Below are 25695 nucleotides of genomic sequence, written 5' to 3'. Positions count from 1 at the left end.
AACATGTCTATGGTCATTCGGCTGCCACAGCTACGAAAGCGGAGCGACGGAAAAGGAAGTAATAAGCAAGACCCCGAAAATACACCAAGACAAAAATACAAATAAACACAGAGAAACCAGACTTCCCCGAACGGTCTACTGTTTGGCAGGCCAAGCGGATCGGAATTGTGACAGTGTGGGAACCATAGGCCGTATAAGGTGGGAACACACCACCAGGCTATGGGGGTGTTTCTCTAACTTCCACCTGAAAGACGCAAAAAGAAAATGGCGTGTGTTCAATAAGAAGGCCTTTGCTTTTGTCCTAAGTAACAAATATAATACGGATGCTTTAGAAGGTATGTAATCACATGTTCGTTCATTTCAGCTATATTTTACGTTATTGATTAATCAGAATTACAAAATAGTTTGCACTCTAAATGTAGTTCCAGAGTCGCATCTTTTTGTAATCCCTGTCGACCAGCTAGTTTTGCAGTAGGGTGCGACGAAATGCTTTAGACCTAAGTGATCATTAGGATTTTGCAGATATCCTTAACCTAATGAAAAAAAAATCGACCAATGTTTATTTTCCGGAGGCAAAATAATAATAATAATACCCTCATTATCTATGACTGATAAGAAATTATTGCAACAATTAGGATTATGAAACTTGTGGATTTTTGCCGAGAATCTGCTTTGATGCCGCATGCTCTTTCGCCTTTATTTGGGGCACATGTAATAGAGTTCGCGCCAGGTTTAAAATACATTTAGTTCATAGTCTGGAATGGAACATCACTCACATTAATTACTAACTTTAATCTGGAATGGAACATCACTTACATTAATTACTAACTTTAGTTATACTCAGCAGTGTCGTTTAAAAAACAATACTGGAAGATACGCTGTTTAAAAAATAAATAAATAAATAAATAATGCAGGCAGTCCCCGGGTTACGAACGAGATCCGTTCCTAAATCTGTCTTTAAATCGAATTTGTAGGTAAGTCGGAACAGGTACATACTTATTTACCGTCAGTCAAATGTTTGTCTTAGTATAGGCCTATAGTATATATTTTTACCTTTCTGTGCATATAAAACACGTAAGAAACACTGCCAAATACACTAAAACATCATAAACATAATACAGTACATAATAATAATGCAGTGTTATTTCCACTTTATTTTCGATCGTGATCGTTTTCCTTTTCTTTGATGCATCACCAGCACTTGCATCGCATTTACGCTTTGGAGGCATGGTTACAAGGTTAAATAATAGAAAAAATTAAGCCAAGTACAAAGTTACACACTCATCACAGTGTTAACGGCAACGTGATCGGACTTAAAATGTCGGACGGCGTTCTCCTCGAGCCGACGAACCGCTGAAGCCGTGCAATGTTTTCATGAGCGTCACAAAGTAGTGCGTGCGTTCGTTATTACGAACCATTGTATTTCACTCAATTTTTTAATATAATAGGCTTTATGGCAGTCCGTTCGTAAGTACGAGTTATCTGTAAGTTCGACGTTCGTAACCCGGGGACTGCCTTATTTAAAATTGGATTGTATGTATTTGCTTAGTGATGCTGCGGTAAGTAATGTCGGGGGGGCGGGGCGGGTTGGTGGAGATTGCGTGACATCTGGAAGGATCACTTACATCGTTTAGTATTTATATGTAGGCAAAGATAGGTTTGTGGACATACCACAGCCGGTATGGAGCAAGCATTCATAAAATTATCTCATCAGGGAAAACTGAAGCATATCGCAAACAAAAAATCCACTGCAGTGTCATACGTTCCTGCTTCCTGAGTTATAGCAGTAAATGTCCCACATCCTGCCTGTGGTTCGACTGGAGGTTGTGCAGTTACAGCAAGACTGGAATGGAGCAAAATACAAACAAATTGCAAAAAAGCAACTGCAGAACACATAGGGTGTTATGTCCTCAGAGGCCCAGACCTTTGGTTTAAAATACCAATTTCATACTGGTAGTACAGTCTCATTGACCACAAATAAAGTGAGAGAGATTGTCACTGATACGTGAGTGACTCCTTGTACCCAGTGACACATCATGTCTGAACTAAAATATTGGATTTGCCACATGAATTACTTGCGACTGTTCTTGAAGTATGTTACAGTCATTGACAAGCTTGTTTAAACAATATCTGGGCGTCTCTCCTTGGATAGTGCTGACGAAGTTCACAACTGGATTGAACATCCCTGTGCCTGCAGTGTTGGAGTCAGAATGGAATCAGCAGATAAAAATGAACAAATGAACAATGAGCAACCTGGGCCCTCCAAAAGCTCTCTGCCTGTAGAGACTGCCAATGAAAGCCAGGATGCTTCACCCCCCCAGGGCTCGGGTGAAATGCAGTCAAGTACACTGAATCTGTACACTGCTCTTGGGTTGTCTCCTGAGGATGTGGACGCTCTGGCACAGATTCCAGAAAATGAGATAAGCATAGAAACCTTACCACACCTTATAATGCAGCTGAAGGCCAAGCGAGCTCAGTCTGGTGGACACGCAGTGACCTCTCCACCAAAAGAAGAAGTGCACAATGACCAAGAGGACTGGGAGGCTGACAGCACTGATAGTGTACCGCAGCGATCGACGAGCAAACCTCCGGTCCGTAGCCACAGTGCTGACTACAACGACAGCAAAACTGAGAGCCATGAGCGTTTGGGGCACGTACGGAGCAGGAGGGAGCCTCGTCATTACAAGTCTTCCTATGAGGGCAGTCCGCCAAAGTTTCCCATGTCCTATCTGATGGATGATTTTCGTGGAGCTATGCCAAGATCTTTTCCACACACATGCTCTCTGTGCTTTTGCATATTGTATTCAGCTGCGGTAAGTATTTTACAAATTTGTTTTGTTTTCTTATCTCCTATTTGCAGTACTCCCTCTTAAAATATATCTTGAATTTGTGCATATAATGGTCAATTTGTGCCACACAATCAAGGTTTGGGGGTATTTCAAATAGTTTTATGCGTGTGAATTATTGTGACATTAGGGAAAACAATATAGCCAGCTTGTTGAACGAAATAATGCTTGTTGGGCAAAATATCTTTCAAGTGTCTGAATGATTCTGCTTGTAGCAAATTTCCCTTCTGCAATTTAACTAGAGCCTGAATGAAGAGGTACTGAATACCAAGTTTCATGTAAACTTGAGCAATGCTTCAAAAAATAAATGGACAATTCAGAGAATTTAGTTCAAACTATGTTGCTGCTTCTTTCCACCTTTGTGATCATGAGTAATTTGTCCATATTTTAGTTTTGTTCCAATTCTAGTGCCCTGCAGACCATAATACGCCATTGGACAGTATAGATCTAGTCAGCAATGCGTCATTGGCTTGTAGGCGGAGCCTTGCATGGGCGAAAACAAACCCGCATCTGCCATTGTTCTGAATAGGGACCTATCTTAGATAATTGACATTTTAGTATTTTAATAAATAAAGATGTTAGCAAGTTAGGCTACATTAGGTCGTTATTTCCTAAAGACCAGCAGAGGTATTTTGGAAAAATAAACCAAACGGGTCTTGTGTGCTTTCCTTATGTGGTTACGGAGTAGACAAATGATCCGGCTCAGTGGCCTTGGGTATCATTCTGTGACATCTATTTTATTGAATCCCTTTGTAAGGAGCCACATCAACTACATTATGAACCATAACCACGAGAAGTAGATTAACTAGCTGGACTAGCCCAGCCGATCATAAAAGGGTTGGTTTCACTGTTAGCATTCAGTTGCAGAAGCAGTGTTAACAATGACATGTTGTGGGCTAGTGCCCGTTAGCTGTTAGCCACAGGTTTTTTTTTTTTTTTTTTTGCAAGTAAATAGAAGTTAAATTTTGAAAGTCGCTATGATTTCAACATACAACTAGATTTTGTCCCTATTTAAAAACTTATAACTAAGGCCGAGTGTTTATCACGGAAAATATTGGCTGAAGTTGTGGAGCACTCACAGCTAAGTTGATGAAAATCCTGGAAACTTGAAAAAAGTGGAAGTTTGTTATTTAATGTTAATCTGTTAAATTAATAGATCCCATGTGCAGTAGAGGGTAACAATTGATAAATAAGATGCACAACTGTTGTAACAGTAACAAGTGCTTGAAATTTGGATGGATGGATGGATGGATTGATGGATTGATGGATGGATGGATGGATGGATGGATGGACGGACGGACGGCCAGTTGCTGGCTATACAAGTAAAATACATTGTTAGGCTGGTGCATTTAATTCTTTAATTAAAAAATTTTGCCATTTAACAGAAACAGCATGCTCAAATTGCATTAATGAAATTAAACTGTCACCGCGCATCTGTTTTTATTTTTGTAAAGTTTGTTTTGGTCCAATATGTTGTATATTGTGTGGTTTGGGCCTTTGAAGGAGCACCTGTTGTCACTGACGGTGTTACTGAAACAGGAGCCCTGGGCATCAACACTGTTGACAGGGTCAAACATCTCATTGCAACAACTGACTAGGATGGGAATCTTGATCCCAGTGCATTCCAGAATGTATCCATTGTCACACTGTTTCTCTCAGCATTTGGCAGTATTGTTAATGTGCAGGCCTGTATAAACGATGCTGTAGGCTACATTAATATTGACAGTTGCCATCTATAACTGCTGAAAAATCACGGGAAGTCCAATATACGGAGGAAATGGGAGTCATTGAACTGCCCAAAATGGACAAAATTCACAGAATCTGTGACAAACATCCAGACTTGCTTTTAACTGACCATTTGATTGATTTCCAATGGGCATGTCCTCTTTTGCCTACTGGACTGAGTTCTGAAAGTCCTGTTGGCAAGAAAGCTGTCAGGCAAAACAGCTGACACAACCCTGGAAGAGTACTAGTGGACAAAGGCTGAATTTTTCATGACTGTTTGGTTGTGGGGGGTTTCCTTCTAAAAACTGCACTGTCTTTACTGGAAGAGTAAGTTTAGTGTCACTTGACATTATCAATGGAAAGTGTCAGAATAAGGGCTTTGTCCAACCACACGCTTGCTCGCTTGATTTTAAGGTTAGTGCTATCACAAGCTCTGTATTCAGTTAAACATAGGTTAAACATGGGTTGTAGGTGAAAAGGGGTTATTTTCACACATTAAAAAGTTACATTTGCCAAGTTTGAATAAGCTTTAAAGGACCACGTTATACACGTATAGCTAACATGATAAACAATCATCTTAATTTGGTTTAGCAGTTGGCCTACACGTGCAATTATCAGGTACCAGGAATCCATTTATTTCGCCTTACAGGATCTTTTGCGATGATGAAAATATCTCCTTTAATCATGCCCCCTCTCGTTCTGACATTCTGGGGCACAACAACCATCTACCATTTTAAAGGCAGAGTCACAATTAAACTGAAAAGAACGGGGCTGAGTCAGTGGTCCCTCCTGGATTTTTTGCCAGTGTGGCACAGTTTTGATCAAGGCAGATGCATGCTGGGATTCTGTGACTCCAACAACTGGAGCTCTATTGGCGTGTTATCTTCAGGTAGAAAAAAATACATGTTTGATTGTTTTTGTTTTAACAATACTTGTTGTTAATTTAAGGCCCGCAATCTTTTCATGAATTATTTGAGTGTAAATTTCAGGTGTGTACATTCTTAGATTTCATGTCATCCCTTACAAAATCCGCACTCCCAACATGCCATTGATCTGAATATGTGGTGGCACCCTACATGCTGTTATATTGTATGTTAGAGATTGTATTAAGGCAGGATTCTGTATTTTTCACACAGGAAAAATTGTGGGGAAAATACAGAAACAAGTGCTGCATTCTGAAAATGCATTGACTGTAGCCTACAAACAGCTGAGAAACCAATTGATTGACATGGTTCGTAGGTACTCTTCCCAAATACAAAATGCACTCTAGATATCTCTGGACGCCCGCAGCAACATTGAATAAATAATTTCAAGTTGTGCGCTTTTTGGTTTTGACTGAACTTTTTGTGCACGGATCAGATGAAAACTGAACAACTCCAAGGTTGAATGTGATTTTATCTGATGCAAGCAGCACCTAGGCCTAGGAGAGTTGGCAAACCTATTACAGAGTACTTGGCAAATGTACAGCTTTACTATCCGAAATGTATGCTTCTACATCACTGTTGTCGTGTTAATCTAGCACAGTTGGCTCATATTACTAATGCACGGACAAGGAGCTGGTTGCTGATCTCACCCAATCTGTGCATTATCCAATAAAATTGGCATGGAATGACAGCTAGCTCACATTTAAACTTTAATGCAATTAAGGTAGCCAGTTAATTGCCTGTTAAAGTTGATAATTGAGTATTGTAATATTACTGAGTAAAGAATACCATGAACGCACATTCAACATAGCTCCTGAGGCACAATGTACAGGACAAAAACTGATATTCACCAAAATTGTCTTCATGTCTCAGTTGGTTCCGTGATGCGGAATCTGTTATTTATATATTGCTTGGTACCAAGGAAGGAGTTGCTGCAGAAGTGGTGTTCTTTGTCTTTTCACACTTAAATGATGCAATGACATTGACAGTAAACGTCAAACGTGTTTCATGTTTTCAGCTTTAAAAACTATGTTTCTCTCTCATGCAGCCATGGAATGACCATCTCAATGGATCACGCCATGAGGAAAACCGACGTAAATTCTTGCGAACGTGAGTTAAATCTAAACCAATGGCTGTTTATGGCTAAGGCGAAACTCACAAATAGTACTCCCAAACTAGCAAGCCATTAATAATGGCAGAACGTAGGCAGAGATCTGGGTCACTGAAGAAAGCTTTGTATATAAGAGGGCATTTCCATTTTCATATGTACTATACTGAAGTACTGGACATCAAAAAGAACACCTTTGAAGACTAATATATATACTGGAGAAAAATTGGAGCCGAGAGCCATTCCTTTTGTTCTTTTGTTAGCTGCAGGCATTTTCAATGGTAGGATGAAAAAAAAAAAAAAATTGTAAGGTTTTTTTCTTCTTCACAGAAATAAATTGCAGATGTGACTTAACTAGGAGCAGATTTCATGTGGCTTCTTTTTTGATAAAGTTATTTATAAAATGGTGTCAAATACATTTCCGTCTGTTCAGCATCAACACACATCAGCATATTTATTTATTTATTTATTTATTTATTTTTTTAACAGTTTGTTGAATTTTATATGCAAATGTTTTATTTTAAACAGACATCCAGACTGGGAGACACATGATGCATCTTGTAGAGTGTAAGTACATTTGTAATATATTTACTAACTTTGTTGTTCTCAATATGCTGCCAAAACACTACTTATTTTGAGCATCGTTGACCACGGACATTATTTTAACAGACCGGACTCCCATTCCGGTGGAGGGGATGGCCTTCCTGTCAGAAGGGACTCCAGATCATCCGTGTCGCGGAAGAGACCATACCCCACAGATTCTAGCCCAGGTAACAAGGCCATGCACATGCATTAGTGCCAATAATTCTAGATGTGGTGTTGGATGCTAGGTGTCCACATAATTTTGGCCCATATAGTGTATAAACAATATATGTATTTATTTTTGTACTTACTTTTTCACTTACCATTACTCTTTACTCAGCCTTCCTGCTCTTAGCTTCACCTACCATTGAAAAACAAGTAGTTCAAGATTTCAGGGAGTTTGGTGGCATTTTTAATGAGCATGTTTTTAATTTTTTTTAAAAGCCTGGGGCTAACGAAGAAGTGGCTGACAGTAGATTATAATTTGATTAGCCTATTATGAATACTTTTGGATGTACCTGAGGCAGGAACTGTTGGAAGTGTACGTCACTTTGGATAAAAGCGTCTGCCAAATGAATGTAATGTATGAATGTAATTTAAAGTGTTTGTAGGGCCTTATTGAAAAGCTTTGTATCTGTAGTGTTTATTTTTCTTTGTGTTTTTAGGCGAGCGGCACTTCCCTCCGTCTTATAGACACCTCCATCTTAAACCCAAGGTAATCCACCTTTTATTTCTAACAAATACCTGAGTGAGTGAGTGTGTGTTAGCATGTGTCTTTAATATGCAGGTTATTTTTTCCCTAAACACAGAGCAGGCTCTCCTTTGGTTTCAGTGGCCCATTTCTGTCAGAAATTGGGAATGTATGAACTCCAGTAGTTAATTATCCTAGAAAATTGATTAAAATTATGAATTTGTTAGATCAGTTATTCATAAAATGTTTGCCATTTTATCATCACATCTACTGTCTTATTGCATTGTGCAATTATTTATTTTTGTAATTATCTGTGCTATATTGTATATATAAATCATTCCACAGGAAATGGACTAGGCTGTTGGGCCTGTTCCTCAGAATCTCTTCATTTTTAATTTACATATTCCTTTCCTATCTGTAAAGACTAAAACTGAAGCTAGAGCTACGGATGCCAAATTGTTATTGAGAAATAAATTATCAATGATCCTCCAAAATGGCTGCCTTTTACTGAGGCATCATTTTCAGATGTCTGTTTCTCTGGGAAAAATAGGGATTAGAATCTTCCTTCTTTTTGTAAGATTACAAGGGCTACCAAAATGTTAATCATACCTTTTAAAGACAAGTCATTTATGTAAAATAATGGTTTTAAATGTATACCGGTGATGCCTCTTCAACAGAAGAAAATCACACGTGGGCATTTTTTTCAGACTCATTCTTCCATCATTTCATGGAGATATGTACACAGATAATTTGTGGAAATGGATATCACGCAACTATTACATAACTAAAACCCTTACATAACTAACTTATGTAACAATTGTTAAAATGATACGTTTTTTCTGTTAAAATATACACTTATGCTACTTGAATCTAATATAATCTTTGGCCCCCGGGGTTCACTGTTCCCAGGGTTTTCTGTTTCAGTGTTCCAGCAGAAAAACTACACTGTGCTTTATTTGTGAATGTGTCATGAGTGTATGATTATGCCCACATGACTTTTGATATTTTTGGAGCATCTTTAGACCCCTGTATCTGTTGCATGATATTACATATGTCTAAAATAAAGTTTTATTAATTTTAATACATAAAGACTACCTGAAGGTAGTATGTAGAAAATTGGAACCATAAGCCAGTAAAATGCCTAAATCCCGGTTGAATTTTGACGGAGATATCGTAAATAGTTTTTGGTCTATATGTATGTGTCATACTATAGAAAATTATGATATATAGAGGGTACCAAACAAAGTTGGAGATGTAAGTTCTCTGCATCGGTTGAGCGGTTTTGAGTATGAGCTGAGTTTAAAAATGGCCTTGTACACTAGTAATGCTAGCCTAGTAGCAAGCTGAAATGTTACTTGCCTATGGATGATTGGGAAAACTACCCTTTTCAGCTCATGTTTAAAATATTTATTATGCTATTGCAGTGTTCAGTTTTGTCATTGGAACAATGCTACACAACAAATCCTGCATCATGTGCATGCATATGGGAGGTGTTGACTTTTAATAAAAATTTTAAAAATTTAGTGTACTGTATTTGTACAATGCAATTGAGTATATGCATGCATATATGTGAACAATGTTGAAAGTTGGGTAATTAAAAAAAAAATAAAATAAAAAAAAAAAAACATTTTCTCCCCTGTTTATTTTGCCTTTAGGCTGGTACAAAAGTGGTGGTGACCAAGTTTGTTCGAGGAACTGTAGGTGTGGAGGATTTGCTCAGTCTGGCAAAGCCATTTGGCACTGTAGTTAAACATCTGATTTTCCCCTGCAAGGTATGGTTAATACTCAAATGTGCTGCTGAAGTGAACAAGCAGTATTCTGTTAATACACACCTGTTTTAAAAAGTTTAAATAGAAGTTTAAATTAAAAAATGAATAGCATAGGAAAATATTTCTATGGAGTTTATTAATACTAGTTTTTTTTTATTTTTCAGTTCTGCTTATGTTTTACTTTTTATATATATATATATATATATATATATGTGTGTGTGTGTGTGTGTGTCCATAATGTTTGGTGGGGGGAAAGCCATATTTGATTTGGCTCTGTACTCTGTAATTTTATATTTGTAATCAAATCAATTTTTATACATTTTGGTTTCACCATATAGGAGTTATAACACTTTTTATACAACCACCCCTTCATTTAGTGCAAGTATGAGAGGGCTTTCAGTATCTGGTCTTGATTTTTTAGGCTATGAAATCGCAAAAGGTAGGAGGCCACAAGACCATGAAAAGCTGTGATGGCGAGCAGTAATGAATGAGTAATGTAGTGGGGAGCTGCTGTAGCTGACAGAAATTTGGGGTTATGTAAGCTGAATTATTGGTGTCCATCCCACCTGTGCATTTTATGTTGGGCAACCCAGGGTAGCCTGGGCCTCTGCTGTGGAGGCTAGCTCTGTTCTTTCCTGCTGTTTTGGAGATGGTGTCTGGCATTGTAGTTCAGGGTTGTTATTAAGCTAATCCCTGGTCCTAAAGGCAGAGTGCCATAAGGGGAGACCATCACTGCCTTTGAGTGAGGAAAGTGAGAGGGGAAAATGTGATAGCATGGTTCAATAATAAATGTAGCAAGAGTGCAACTCGGGTAGGCATGGTTTTACTGTATTTATCAAAAGCGCAGATGTCAGCTGTCAGCTTGATTTACTTTGAATTTGTATGGCTCTCACAATGTCTGCCAACATTTCACCTTTCAGGGCTTCCTGGAATTTAGTTCACACAAAGAAGCAGTCAATATGGTGTCTCATTATGCTTCTAAACCTGCTTATGTGAAGGATAACAAGTTGGCCCTGTACTTGTCTCCAGTGGTTGGGAGTATCCATGTAAGTTATTTTACCTGGTGTTCAAAGTGGTGTTATTTGCAATATCATGTAAACCTATCCATTGCCACACATTGAAAATTGATTGTCTTCCCTCAGACACCCAAGTTGGATAAAGTTGAGAAGCGTCCAAAACGGTCCATTCATGCAGTTGTGTGTTTCTCACACCTTCCATCTGATAAAGAAAGTGAGGCTGAAATCCTTGAAGTGGCCAAGATGTTTGGTGAAGTGCGATACTCTAAAGTTTATAACAATGAGGTAAGCTATGGGAAACCAAAGTATACATGCTTTCAATTTAAGCATTTGACAACATTTAGTATTCAGCTCGTCCTGAGTGACACAGCGTACATTCTTGTATATACAATCCATTTATACAGCTGTATATTTGCTGAAATAATTCATTATGAATTACCTTGCTCAAACATACAACAGCAGTGCCCCACCAGGGAATTGAACCAGCAACCTACTAGATTTTCAAGCCCAGTTCCTAACCATTATGCTGCAGTGTATAGCATTGGCATTATAGAACTATATAATATGGTACACTCATACTTTTTATTCTTTGAACATATGTTAGAATTAAGTTGTGCAGAGTCGTGCGACAGTGTGAGGTCTCTCCAAATGCCATGGCTACCAGTTACCAAGATTTCAGCAAACGGTTTCTCAAAAAATGTTTTTGGTAGTGTTTCACCATATATTCCCCAATAGAAATGTCCTGTTGAATAAACAAAGGTGCCAAGATGGACCTTTTTGAAAGTGCTGTTAGGAGTAGGATGTTGAGTAGGATTCTCAGTAAACCGACTCCATAGTTCAAGTAGGTGTGAAGAAAGTCCAGGTTCAGAAAAACATATTCATCCAAGTATTTTGTTTCACTCATCTGGGTTTGCTATTTAGCACAATTCTTCATCCAGGAGGTAGAACTAATTAATAAAATCATCTGAGTTGAAGAACACTTGGATTTTTACTTTCTTTTACTAAAAACACACAGTAGGACTTTCACCTTCTGAACCTTGGACTTTCCATCTCTGGTGAACATAAAATGCAGTCCATAAGTATTTGGACAGTGACACAGTTTTTTTTTGTTGTTTTGGTTCTGTACTCAAATTGGATTTGAAATGAAACAAAGAATATGAGGTTAACAATACAGACAGTTTTAATATGCGGGTATTGTCACTGTCCAAATAGACTGCTCTGTATGTGAATATTCCCTTGCTTGTCTTCCACTTGTTTGAATACATTTTCTTTCTTTGCGTGTTGTTCAGGTTCTTATTGAAATGGAAGATTGGAACGATGCTGAAATCATGGTGAAGTACTACCATAGCAATCCACTCAAGATTTTTGGGAAGAACGTCAGGGTCAACTTGTCGTCCTCTCACAAGCAGCTGAGGTAAAAAGCAGTTTCCTCTTCTAGTTGAAACCTGCCATTGTAGAACCTCTACTTTAGAAAAAAAAAAAAACTGGGAATCCTCTGTCCTTGGCAATTACTGACTAATTACAAATCTCCCTTTTGGAAATAGAATTTTGTATAAATTGGCTTTTAAACGGCTAAACGCCTTCTTCAACTGCAGCAATATAAATGAGGAGTCTTGCTTTAAAGCTAATTGTAGTACTGAAATCTGCTTTAGTTAAGGTTTAAGGTAAATAAGTTTTCTGTATCTGAGTTTAATGCGAGCTGTATCTCAGTTTTTGTCCTTTTGATCTCAGTGCAGCTGTTATTATTGACCATACAATTCTCTTGCATTGACTTGAACATTGGGTTGGTCTCTCTGGAACAGTGGTTTAACTCTTATCTTATCTATGTTTAAATATAAATAATTATTGGTTGCCGTTTCGGCTTCATGGACAATGGAAGATTTAGCTAACATCTGATGAAACCGGTATGGTTGCCGGTATATTTATATATATATATATATATATGGTCGGGTGTTGGTTTCAGACCCTGTTTTATGGTATATTGTTTCACAGCTGTGTTAATACTCCACTGTAAAGTTCTGCATTAATTGAGAATGAAAGCAGTCTGCTACCTAAGCAGCTCTCAGCCCATAGGATAGCAATGTTTACATTTATTTGTAATAAAAGGTTTAATTTTTATTTTCTAGATTAAGTCCAGACCCATCCAGAAGAGGAGATTCAAGCAGAAGTTACAGTGGTTTGCCTAAGAGCAAGGAAGCTTCCAGAGGGTCACATCTCAAAAACAAAGATAAAACGTCCTTGCAGAAAGATTTGACAGAGAAAAAAAATGTTGATGGAGGAGATCAGAGGGCCATGGAGGAGCATGAGCACCTGGACGTCAATTTAGATAGTGGGGGAGAAGATGAGCAAGGAATGAAGGTAGAAGATGAGCAAGTCATTTCAGAAGAAGAGTTGGGCCAAGGTGAAACTGTCGATGAACGGATTCTCGAAGAGCCCTTAGAGGAGACTAATGCTTCACAGAAAGAAGACTCGGAGGGCTCAGGTGCGGAAATGGATCAGAACTTGGAGGAGATCACACTTGCAGAAAGGCCACCAGTGAATTCACAAGAAAATCCAGATGAGACCTCAACTCTTCCAGTTCCAGCCGAAGAACCAACATCAGTTGAGGATCCTGAGGACAAAATGGGGGATACAAAGGACATAATGGAAGAATACAATGAAAATGATGAAGTAAGAATGTTTTGCAGTTCTCACTTTACCGTGAAGCAGCTACTGTTGTATTGTAAATGGATGATATGTGAAGGTACAGTTCCTCCCTAGAGTTGATCTAGAACTTTTAGGTCATTCAAGTGGGTCAGTTTCCTCTACATATTTGATTCTGTCAGTTCACAGGAGCACTAATAACAGTGTTTCCACTGTACTAGGAAAAAAATAAAGGAAATGTATCCTTCTGTTTTTAAAGCATTTGTATTTGATAGTTTTTCTGTATTTGTTGTGACAGACTAAACATGCCCATTTGTTTTTTCCCCCAACAGGAAGATATGGATTTCCCCGATAACATGGAAGATTTTGTTACATTAGATGAGCTTGATAATGATGCCGGGGAGAAATTCGGTAAGTTCTTAAAGAAGAGGTGAGCCAGAATATACTGTTGAATGCAAAAGTACTGGGACAGTGATACAATATTTGTGGTTTTGAATCCATTCCCTCCAGCACATTGGACTTGAAATAAAACAACGAATACAAGGTTTCAGACTGTCCGTTTTTATTTGAAGGTTATTTACATCCATATTGTAGGAATTACAGCCCTATTTAAACATCGCCCCCCCATTTTAGGGGAGCCTAAAAAAAGTAATTAGCCTAATTAACATAATCTGAAATAAGAAGATCATATTTAATACTTGTTGTAAATCTTTTGCATTCGATGACTGGCTGATATCTGCAAGCCATAGACATCACCACACGCTCTGTATATTCTCTGGTGATGCTCTGCCCAGCCTGTTCTGCAGCCGTCTTCTGTTCCTGTTTGTTTCTGGGGCGTTTGGTGTTCAATTGGATTCAGGTTGGGTGATTGAGCCATGCGATAGATTGGCAACCTGTCCAGGTTATACATAATGGATGGATGGGTGATTGACTTGGCGAAACATCCCACTTTTTGGCCCTGAAAACTCCTTGATTGCTTTAGCAGTATGTTTGGTGTTATTGTTCTACTGCAAGGTGAAGCACTGTCCAATGAGGTCATTTGTGGAGCCCACCAGTGCGTTATTGCTTACTAACAATGCATAAAACTGTTAATTGTGACACAGCCAAAAAACAGGTATCTTTTTGATAGATAATTTATAATTTTTCAGCCTCATGGGGGCCTGAGAGACAAGAGCAACAAACACCAAATGTAATTTCCACACCTAGAATCAATTATAGACTTTTTGTCAGCTTTCTTGTGCGTGAACCTATGATGCAAAGACATACAGCTGGCCAAGCAACTACTGAATAGCCAACTGTCCAATTACTATTGCTCCCCTAAAATGGATAGACTGTATTAAAAGGGCTGTAATTCATACATGCATCACCTGATATTAATGTAAATACCCGCACATTAAAGCTGCACTGTAACCTCATATTCATTGTTTTATTTCAAATCCAATGTGTTGGAGTACAGAGCTCAAACAACAAAAATTGTCATTGTCCCAGTACTTATAACTATAGATTGATTAATCAATGATAAAAACACCGATGCATGAACCAAGTGTCATATTTTGTGTCATGCTGACTTGCTACAGAAAACAATACCGGACAGGAAAATTATTTACCTAGCCACAGTGAATGCTACACATAGCTGTGGAATCTATTTATCCAGCTAGCAAGCTAGTAATATTGAATGTGCATTTAACTTGTTGGCTAATGAAGATGAAAATATATTTTGCTGGCTTAGTAATTGTCCTTATTTACAATGAGTGTTCCAAATACACTCGCCTTTTCTCTGTACCAAAGCAGATGTTTTGAATCTCACGTCTTCTCACCCCTCATTGTTCACTTGCCACAAGTGAAGTTTTCCCATGCTTGGCATGGTAGTACACAGATTACCTTGAACTGGGTATATCTGCATAATATTGTGAGCTTCCATGTGCCCTTTTTGACCCAGAAACACAGAAAAAAGTCTGCATCGAAAAAATTGTTTGGTGTAGTGTAGGATTACGGGCATCCCTCTCCTCTTTGCAGTTTGAACAAAATTGGTATGGACCAGGAGATGAACTTGTTTTCTTATGTTTATCTCCACTTGTGATATTTTTGTTATAGATTGTGTTTTCTTTTGTGTTGCAGATTCAGAGGAGTCTTCTGAGGTTAGTAGATGTTAATGGTATCTATTCTTAAAGTGACAATTTATTGTAGGCACTTGTTATTGACCGCACCTTAATGAAGTCTTAGAATAGTTAGAATAGTTGTTTTGGTTTAGAGCAGGATTGATCCTGGTGAAACATTCCACAAGTGCACTGGAAATTTAGTCTTCAAACTGAATGAATGAGAAATCCCTGGACGTTAGTTCTAACTTATGAGGTTCAAACTGAACGGTTACTCTGTTTTCCATGTTCAATCCTGTCTACAAAGGGAGGAAAAGTCGTTACAGTGCGGCGCATCAGAAAGGGCTACGGTTTAGAGGATGCGCTTCTCAAACTTGCGGAACCTTTTGGGAAAGTCACAAACCATGCAATATCTTTTTACCAACAAGAGGTAAGCTTTTTCTTGGTTGTAGTATTTTGAGGTGATAAACAAATGCCACACAGTTTCAGGAATTGTGCATTTACTAATAGGCATGTCCAGACACTGAGTATCTTCCTGGTGGTGCTCTGCCAGGCCTGAAGTGCAGCCATCTTCAGTTTGTTTGTTTCTGGGGCATTTTGCCTTCAGTGTTGTCTTCAGCAAGTGAAATGCATGTTCAGTTGTATTCTGGATGATTGACTCGGCTAGTCCACTTTTTGACACTGAAAAGGTTTTGTATGTTTCTTTTTGTGATTTTAGGCATTGTTGGAGCTGGAAAGTAATGCAGCAGCAAAAAGAATGATTAAATACTATCAAGGAAGCAAAAAAGCACTCATCTTTGGAAGACCTGTATCTGTTAGTCTGTGTCTTACACTGCAACAATTAGAGGTACGTTTGGAGTAACCTGCTATTAAGCTTTGTACAAGGGAAGGTATCATGCATTTGTTGGAATGACAACTCAGCTGGTAGTCATTTTTCATGGGCTATTATGCGTTTGTTTATTGATTTAAGAGAACACAGTACTCTACCAGAAGTTGCTTTCTTTCCTTAATATAATACATCAGACTTGTTTTATGGGGAGAGATTTGTGTTGGTGACGTCCTCTTCCCAGTGATTAGGAGAGTTTCAGTTAAAAGTATTTGATGAAAGATCAGTGTGTGTTCTTCCTTCAAGATAGATTATTAAAATCCATGTTTCCTTTCTCTGAGGTAAAATTCTCAAATTTGGAGCCAACTATAATGACTTGGGCAATTACAGTTGGCTACACTAACATGCATTTCTAATTGGCTTGTTGGCCTACAACTTTATCTAAATTTTGCAGTAATTGACAGGCAGTGAACTTTTTGACTGCCTGCAGATTTTAAGAAATAAATAATGCAGTGGTGATGAAGCAGCTTAATGATACAGCTGTACTAGTTGGCATTTTGCAGACGCTGTGAAGTTTTAATCGTCTTGCTAGGTATGTGTCACAGCATTCTAAATCAACCAGTGCGAAACTGAGGTGCTCATTACCCACCCAGTTTTAGTAATACACACGGTGGGGGGGGGAAACTAAACAGAGTCTATCTATTTAGATTTCTTGGTGTGATGCTTTAATCTTTAGTGTGTCCACATGGCTTATTTGACAGTGATGTTCTCCATATAGGGTCCAAGTGGAAAATCGATCTATATTGGCATGCTTCCACTGCAGAAGTACTCTGACATCTCCCTCTTGAGGCTTGCTCAACCTTTTGGAAAAATCAGTGCCTATCACTTAAACTGGCGTCACAGAAAGGTATGTTGTACAAACTACATACATTTAATCCACTTAAAAGTGCCGAATCTTTGTAAATCCACAAAATGCATAGCCTTTCCAGCTCAGTGCTGCCATTGGGGTCATTCCTATGTTCCCAGGGTCCTATGTTCCCCAAATTTATATGGCACATAATGGGAACATGACAAAGGGTCCTATGTTCCCCAGCTCTACATGAAATCTTATGTGTTCAGTAGATAGAGACAGTAAATCAATGAAACCAGAAAGCAATGTCAGCTAGGTCTATCAGCAAACAAATGGCTTAGCTATGCTCAGAAGTCCTCAACAATAATAATATTTTCCAAGAAATTATGAAAAATTGTTCACAATGTTTAGTCAGATGGACCCTGGGAACATAGGACCCTGGGAACAAAGATACACTCCCCTGCCATTGCCTTATAGTGGATTGCATTGACTGCATTTGAAATTTCAGATCTTATTTTATCCTTTAAAGAAAATTTCAACAATTTGCAGTTGTTCACACGAGGTCCAGTCATCTACTAGTTTATTTTGGCTACAAACCACTAACAATGAGTAGATTTTATGGGCTTCAGAAGTTGTTGTCATCCTCTTTGGTTTTGTTAGCATTTTCGAGATATCTGGATCAAAAAAATTTACTGCTAATGAATGTCATCCACCTAATTCCTAATAATGTATTACATTTGATTGTTAGTTTGTATAGGAAATAAGAATGGGTTTCACTCATTTTTTGTCATCAAAAAAATTTGGTATCATTTTTTAAAAGTGGTTAGCAACCTGTTGCACAATTACATCACCACACGCAGAGCTATATTTCCAGCTACCATTCACACGCGTTAGCCGTTTGCTGTTAGCCGTTAGCCCGTGTAATATATTATACATTTTGTACAGTTGTAATATATCCCTGTAAATATCTTTATTGCTGCTTTTGTTGCTGTTCTCTTGAGTAATTTCCTCAGGTTATTTGAGTACTTTCTTTAAATTTCTTTGCTGGCTAACGGTAGCTTTGACCAGCTTGAAAAACCGCCACGCCTGCGGTGACATAAATAACATTCACAGCAGTGTTAGCTTGCTGTTAGCAAAATAATTATTTCAGTTGGCAAGCAGCATTGGAATTCAGTGGATCCAGTGGCATCTAAGAGAGAAATATGTGCGGATAAAAACGTCCAAGTTTTAAACGCCAGTTTAAATCACAGACTGTGACAGGGACGGTTATGTGAAAATCCTATTAAACCTTTCCATAGAGAAATTGTCCTTTGATCTGGAAATATATATGGGTAAAGATTTTGCGCTGCTTTATGCCAGACTTCTGAGGCCCATTGGTTTTTCAGCAACTTATCAGAATGGTTTCCATTACAAGAGCACTGCTTTTTCCTTTACTGATTAGGAATCCTAAGAATGTGTGCCAGACCACAGGCACAAGCAGACTGACTGGATGACATATGCTCACCACCTGAGCAGAAACAGACTGACTGATGTAACATATTACCAATGCTGTGAGGAGCCAGTATTTGGAATATGTGAGGGCCCTATGAATGAAAAAGAAAAATCAAGCGGCAGACTGCCTGTAGTTTAATATTTCAAATGCTTCGTCTTTGTGAAGATGAGGAAGAATGTGTTAGACGTACAGCTTACCTAAGCCCTTCAATCGTTTCAGTGTTATATTCAAATGGAGAGTGTGGATGCAGCGCAGAAAATGATTCAGAAGTACTTGCACCGGCCTCCTAAGTTTTATGGCTCGGTGCTACGGATTTGTTTGTGCAGAAAAGGAGATTCACAGATACCTTGGTGAGTAATTTGCACATATTGTATGCTTACTGTGTATCCCTCTGTGGATATTTTGCTTATAAAACACTTGTATACTTCGAAGGATGATGACAAATGGGTTGTATCGAAAACATTTTTGAGGTTGTACGGTGCTTTACAGAAGTGTGCCACTTATCAGACCCAAAAAGGAAAACAGACTGTTTATGGTGCTGACAGGGATTTGATGGAGACAGTGGCTCCAGTACTGCACAGTTGCAAAACATTCTACTGGTTCAGTATTATATTAACCTGAAGGTTTTTCATATATACGGTACAATCATGTTTAGTGGTTTGGTTGGAAAGCCGATGCCAATGGGAACAGGTTGCTGTCATTGGAGTTGTACAGTGGCCACTGAATGAAGATCTTTGAACACCATTCAAAAGTGAACAGTCATGAGTTCGACAGCCGGCTGTACTACAGAGTTTAACCCAGTTTGAAAGGCTTACTGAGATAAGGCAAGCAGGATCATTGATGTTACTGTTTTGTGATTGTGTCTTTCTTTGAAGACTTGGGCTTTTTCTTTGATCTTTGGGTATGTAAGGGCAAAACTGGATTGGTTCGGGGAGACTTGTCTGTGACAGTTCAGCTGAGTATACAAAGCAATTCAAAACTGTTCTGTGGTTTTGGAACTTTGCCATGGCTCATCCGATTAAACATGTTTGTTTGCAATGTTGTATCAATACAGGAAATTGCCTGTTAAGTATGAGCTGTGGTGTGCACAGCAGAAGAACAGAAAAGCCCAAAAGGACAGACTGGAGGCAGAGGCGGAGGCAGACACTGAGGAAGAGGAAGAGGCAGAGGGGGAGGCGGAGGCAGAGAACGGCCAATCAGCAGAAAGCCCTGCTGCAAAGAAGAGCGTCACGGAAGATGTAAGAGTGTTTGTTTGTCTTAGTCATACCACAGGTGCACACCTACACAGATGTAATGCGTCTTTGATGAGAAGGAAGTTTGCCTTCAAGCACATGCTCCTACAAAATACAATGGGCCATTCACAAGGTTCAACAGAATCAGGGGATACCAAAACAGTGTATAAGCAATTTGTTTACTTACATTTCCTAATGCAGAACCTGCATTCTTTTTAAACAATTTAATATTTACGTAGATTAGTCTACACGTGGACATCGCTCTTTTACTGCAACAGGATTGACTTTTTTTTCAGGATTTACATCTCAGATCGTGTTGGCATTGAATAAGCATGTGTTTGTCGTGTAGGGTGGCCAGAGTGCTGTATCAGACAGTGATGGAGCTGTCAGTGCCTCTGCTGGAGCAGGTGGGCAGATGTGTGACAAAGAGGAGAAAGTGGAGCAAAAATCTGATCAGGTCCCAGTCCCTCTGGGGCCGTACCAGCCCAACAATCCCGTAGGTAAGAAAGGGACTTACTGCTGAGCCTGGGCTGTTTTTAAGAGTCCCCCGTCTTAAATAAACCCCATTATCTCCAAAACTATATACAGTACAGGGATGGTTCAAAGCTTGAGATGACGAACACAGTTGGACCGAAATGACCAAGTCCCCTGATCACGACTCCCCTGAGTCTCAGTCAGTAAAACTACAGGACATACTTATTCTGAAAAACAACAAAAATAAAAACATTGTTTTGTGTTTTATTTATTTTGTAGTGATTAACTTACATGTACTTCTGATACTGTAAGAAACCAGTCTACAACACCAGGAAAAACGTTGATGGAACAAAGCAGTAAAATTTTATGTGTTTAAATTTGACAAAGTGGGCCCAACTGTCCCCAAAACCTCTTCAAATGGCACCAAACCTCTCTAAATTGGAACATTGTTAAGATGGTTTTACCCCAGCCATTTTCCACTTCCAGAAGTTAACCTGGGATGTCAGTTTGGGAGGGGGGACTGCCTTGTTATTTCTTTTGTTATCTTTAGTGGTTTTATTTATTGCGACAGGGTTTTTTAAAAATCTAAATGCAAAGAGTCTAAACTTTGCAGTGGTATACAGGTTATGGCGCTACACCTTGAATCAATGACTGAAAAAAGCAATTATTTCATACAACGTCATTGTTAGACGCCAGCGTCTAATTTCATGGCCATTGGGCTTTAAGGATTTAATAAGCACCAAATCTTAAGAACCTTTTGATTTTCAGGAAGGTGGTTTAGAGCCACAATACTTTAGCTGGAACTAAGTGAGGTTTGACCTAAAATTATCTGGTAATTTCATCTTAATTTTCAAACAGTGCATCGCCATAATGTATGTTCACCATAACAAGCAGCCATGTAACTTTTGTTTCAGGGATAGACTACATTGTCCAAAGAACTGGTTTCTTCTGCAAGCTCTGTAAGGTCTTCTACACCAATGAAAAAACTGCTAAATCACTCCACTGCAGCAGCCTGGCGCATTATCAGAAACTAAAGGTGACACTGTTGAAGTATTTATATGGCAAACTAGGCTTGTAGACCTAAGGTTATAGGTTTGATTACCAATTCCCCCTGCTGGGCACAGCTGTTGTAGCATTGAACAAGGTACTGCACCTGAATTGCTTCAGTAAATTTCCAGCCAAATAAATTGATTGTATGTAACAATGTAAATGCATTTGATGTGGCTTGTAAGAATGAATTTCACCAAAACATCTTTCACTTCAAAGGGACATAAAAATGGCATGAACATTTATTTTTGATAGAAATCACAGTTGAGTTTTGATTTTGAACATGTGACTTGTGCCACGAGGGATTATGTTTATAAAAATTTTCATTCGAAAGATGATTTGATTGCATTATTTTGAATTTGCTTTCATATCCTTGATTTTCAGATGAAGCTGGCAGAAGATCCCAGTGAATGAGTTTTGCATTTGTACAGCTGGAGGATCTCCTTTGTTTTTCAAATGAAATGAGTCTCTGTTCTGTTTAAACATTCCAGTCTTGATCTTGTTAACAGTGATTTCATTTGATTTAGGAAATATGCTTTATTGTAGGTTTTTTTTTTTTTTTGTTTACTACAGTACTCCTGTGTGCATTTATGCGTGTGCACACGTGTGTACACACATTGCAGCTGCTTGTCAAATAAACATTTATCTGAAGAGATGTTTGAACTTAATTTGAATGATCAACCAACCCCAAAAACAATGTTTCTGTTAACATTACACTTCAGACATATGGCTATTTGGTTGGACTTGGGTATAGGCATGGCAAATAACCATTGCATAGCTGTAGGTAGGTATAGGTATGCAAATAACCATACCTATAGGCCATTGCACACTACATGACTTTAGTGTGTCCAGATATTCAGATTTATGTCCAAATTCTTTTGAAAGCAAGACATGTGCACACTGAAATTAGCATACAGTTTAGAATTTTAACTTGTATGCTCCAAGTGCTGTTTATTACCAGTGATTACCTTTCCACTAATGGATATTAAATGTTTTAATTGAGTTTAAACCATGTATGAGTGTATTTCAATGTATTCAAAGCTTTTGAATTGTCTGACACCTAAGTTTTGATTATGATACATGGGAGAGAGATGGTGTGTTTTGATTTGGGGATTTTTTTCTTGGTCCTCACAATATTCCATATTTATAAAATGGCCTGATCTCCTAAGCCTTGTCAACAACAGTTTGTTTTCCTCTCTCTCCCCTCCCCAAACATCCAAGGTAACATGAGAGTCCTCAGAAACCAATACCAATTTCTGGTAGATAGAAAGTATTCATTCTCTGAAGGAACACAAGAGTACTTCAATTCTGCAGCCCCAGTGTGGCCACGGCATGACACCCAAACCACCCCATTCCATAGCATACCACTGGCACACTAGCACACTTTTGGAGTTAAATATTATTTTTTAAAATAAGCAAACTGACATTCAGTTTTAAATGTAATATAAACATGTTCAGTACCATCTAAGGAATTGTAAATCTCAATTTTAAATTATGGTTTAGGCTTCCTGGTTTGGAATATAAATTTTCCAGCTTGCACCAGAAAACAGAGTTCTGTGTCTGAGTTTTCATTTCTGGTTGGACTTTGCTTTTATTGTGTACAAACATCATCTCTGTTCAAAGTAGCAATACATTTACCTTTTTTATGAGAGGCATTCAATCGCAAAGCTGAATTGTCTGTTAACATATTTGTTTGGTTGCCTTCAAAAGAGGCTTAGCAATGACCCTTTTGATAATATGGTGCTTTGTTGCTTAGTTTATCTTTCAGCAATTTAGTGTTCCTTTTTATTAAAAGTAATTCAGACGTTAGATAAGCTGGTCTTTGACATAATGAACCTGACTACATCATTGCTATAACTTGGCGTCACCCAATCAGTTCCACCATCTTCAGTCCCTGCTGAGTGAAACATTTATGGCTCAGTGGGATGGTTATTGTTGAGTTTGTAGTTGGAGTTAAGAAGCAGCATTTTCTTGTGCTTTGTGTGGGTTCTTTTACTCCAAGCTATTCTTGGTTTTCACCGTTTATCCCTGTTGGGCAGAAGCTGGGTAATTCTCTGGCAAGGTCTGCTTTGCTGGTTTCTTTCTGCAGGTACAGTCAGTTGAATGCTTGGTTTAATGTATTTTTGTTCATAAGTAGTGGGCCTATCTACATGACTGTATGGTGTCTGATTTTCTCATTGTCATGTCTTGTTCGTCATTACGTAATAAACCTATTTAATTTAAATCCAATTTGGAGTTAGTTTTGAACTTGTGGGGTTTCCACCAGTTTACTGTTGCAATTAATTTGGAGATTTTCACTGATGATATCTGTAGTCATTAATAAATTGTATTAAGACTTTATACTTGTACAGAATTTAAGTCCACTTGTCCTTCTTCTCTGGGGTTACCTTACAGAAGGGTAACCTGCAGTAAGAAGATGACTAATAATAAGCCATGGCTGATTCACAGCTACAGTGTGTAGCAGGCTTCAGGGAAAGCATGGTGGTCATTTCTCTCGGTAGCCATACAACAGTGTTAAATTCCTCTAAAGGATGTGAAGCTTATCTTAAACATGCCCACATCTTCTGAAATGGCATTAAGCAATTTCCGAAAATGAGTTCATGCTTTTTTTGTTTTCATCACTGCCTACAAAAGTCCAAATTGGTTAACAAAATGCTGCAGTCCATGTGGCAAATTCAAGTCTCCATAAAACATTGTGAGATTGGCGCTCTATACAGACAGTCAACGGTTTTTGTCATGCCTAGTGCCACTAAAAATAAACCTTGCTCCTTTCACCTAACATGGGCGGCTGGCTCCTTTTGCATGGTTCATACCTCCTCATGCATGTCATGTTCTGGGTGCGCAATACTTTTAAAACTAAGTGAAGTAATAAATGGGCTTTTTTCCCCCAATAAGATTAAATACTGTTGTTTTTATTGTTGTGCTTATTGAAGCAGCAATCCTTGCCTGTGATGTATATAAGACTAAAAAATGTTTTTAAAAAGCATTAAAATTAGCTTTTGTTTAGAAACTGGGTTGGGAAGTTAGTTTGTAGTCTTAAAACCAGGAAGTGAGTTAGCATCTTTGTGCCATGATTAACATAAGCCTGAGAGTTTTGCGTGTTGTTCTACGACCTAAATTACACCCGTTAGGCTGCATTCATACCAGATCAGGCAATGCGGCACTTTCCTGCAGAGTTGTGTGGAGGTGTGGGCGTGTCACTATTATTTTCGGCAGAAAAGCACTGGAAATCTGATGAGGGAACCCATGGCTCAAAAATGCGAACTTACTTCCGGGTTTTAGGACTACAAACTTTAGCACTATGGGGACTGCTTGTCTGCTTCTCCGTAATCAAAGGTGACACTGACTATTGATGAATTAGTCCTTTAATGAGGCCACAAATAGTCCCATAGCCTGATCTTACACATGGTCAGCCCACTTAAAACTGCAAGTACAAGTAATTGCAAACAGTACCCTACAAACATGAACCTGAAATTGTGGTTCTAGTAGAGACATTAATTAGTATGTAACATTAGATCGAAGTAAACATCTCATAGTATACAAACATAACAATTAACTGTAATTCCAGAATCCCAATGGGTCTGATGTCTGAACATACAGAGCACTAATTCACATAGCTATACTGTGACAGCCTACATTGCCACATTCCATTTCACATTCCCATAGTGAAACAGGTGCCACTTCATATTATGTGTTATTGTTTCCCAGTGTTCAGTGTTCACACAGAAAAATAATGATTTCCCACTTTAACACTGAAATTAAATTTGTTAGTAATAAATATGTCCTTTGGAAACGGTGGGTTGAATAAATTCACACACCGAAAAAATGGTAGCTGCCACGCTTATTTATGTTTAGAGTCATGCTCGTTTACCTAACATTCATGTACAAGAAAATAAACCTTCTTGCCTGTCTTAAATTACCGAATTTGTTTGTAGGATATGAGCCACAACCAAAAACTGACATTTGTTATCCATTGTAGGCAATCTACCTTTCGGGCAAGATGCTATATTCGATAAACTACTGAGCCACACCCAAATTTGGCTAAATATCTTGCATAATTGGGGAAAATGCCATTTCTCTGCCATCTCCATTTTCTAAAGTTTGTGCATGAGTACGATGATGTCACCTAAAAATGTGAAAAGACTTCCACGGTGGCATACATCGATGTATCTGTATGGGGCGATATAGCTCAGGAGGTAAGCGGTTGTCTGGCAGTCGGAGGGTTGCCGGTTTAATCCCCGCCCTGGGCGTGTCCAAGTGTCCCTGAGCAAGACACCTAACCCCTAATTGCTCCCAACGAGTGTATTGGTACCATGCATGGCAGCCTTTCACCATTGGTGTGTGAGTGTGTGTGTGAATGGGTGAATGCGAGGCA

At 38.5% G+C, this 25695-nt stretch overlaps 1 protein-coding gene across 1 annotated transcript; it reads left to right on the top strand.

Annotated features, from left to right (window-relative positions):
- The first annotated feature begins 4 nt into the window (after positions 1-4).
- On the top strand, positions 5-24216 carry zgc:152816 (uncharacterized protein LOC777712 homolog). The gene is made up of 21 exons (XM_035435224.1): positions 5-335; positions 2153-2813; positions 6543-6604; positions 7131-7169; positions 7272-7372; positions 7850-7899; positions 9531-9647; positions 10565-10690; positions 10787-10945; positions 11950-12074; positions 12787-13330; positions 13636-13714; positions 15422-15441; positions 15707-15829; positions 16118-16246; positions 17004-17132; positions 18787-18917; positions 19622-19805; positions 20149-20299; positions 21188-21309; positions 21705-24216. The coding sequence occupies exons 2-21, from the start codon at positions 2211-2213 to the stop codon at positions 21732-21734; spliced, it is 3024 nt and encodes a 1007-aa protein (XP_035291115.1). The 5' UTR covers positions 5-335; positions 2153-2210; the 3' UTR covers positions 21735-24216.
- The last annotated feature ends 1479 nt before the right edge of the window (positions 24217-25695 follow it).

The sequence above is a fragment of the Anguilla anguilla genome, chromosome 9, assembly GCF_013347855.1.
Source record: "Anguilla anguilla isolate fAngAng1 chromosome 9, fAngAng1.pri, whole genome shotgun sequence".
Taxonomy (NCBI): Eukaryota; Metazoa; Chordata; class Actinopteri; order Anguilliformes; family Anguillidae; genus Anguilla; species Anguilla anguilla.
The sequence above is the reverse complement of the archived record's forward strand: the minus strand, read 5'-3'. Positions and strand labels throughout refer to the sequence as shown.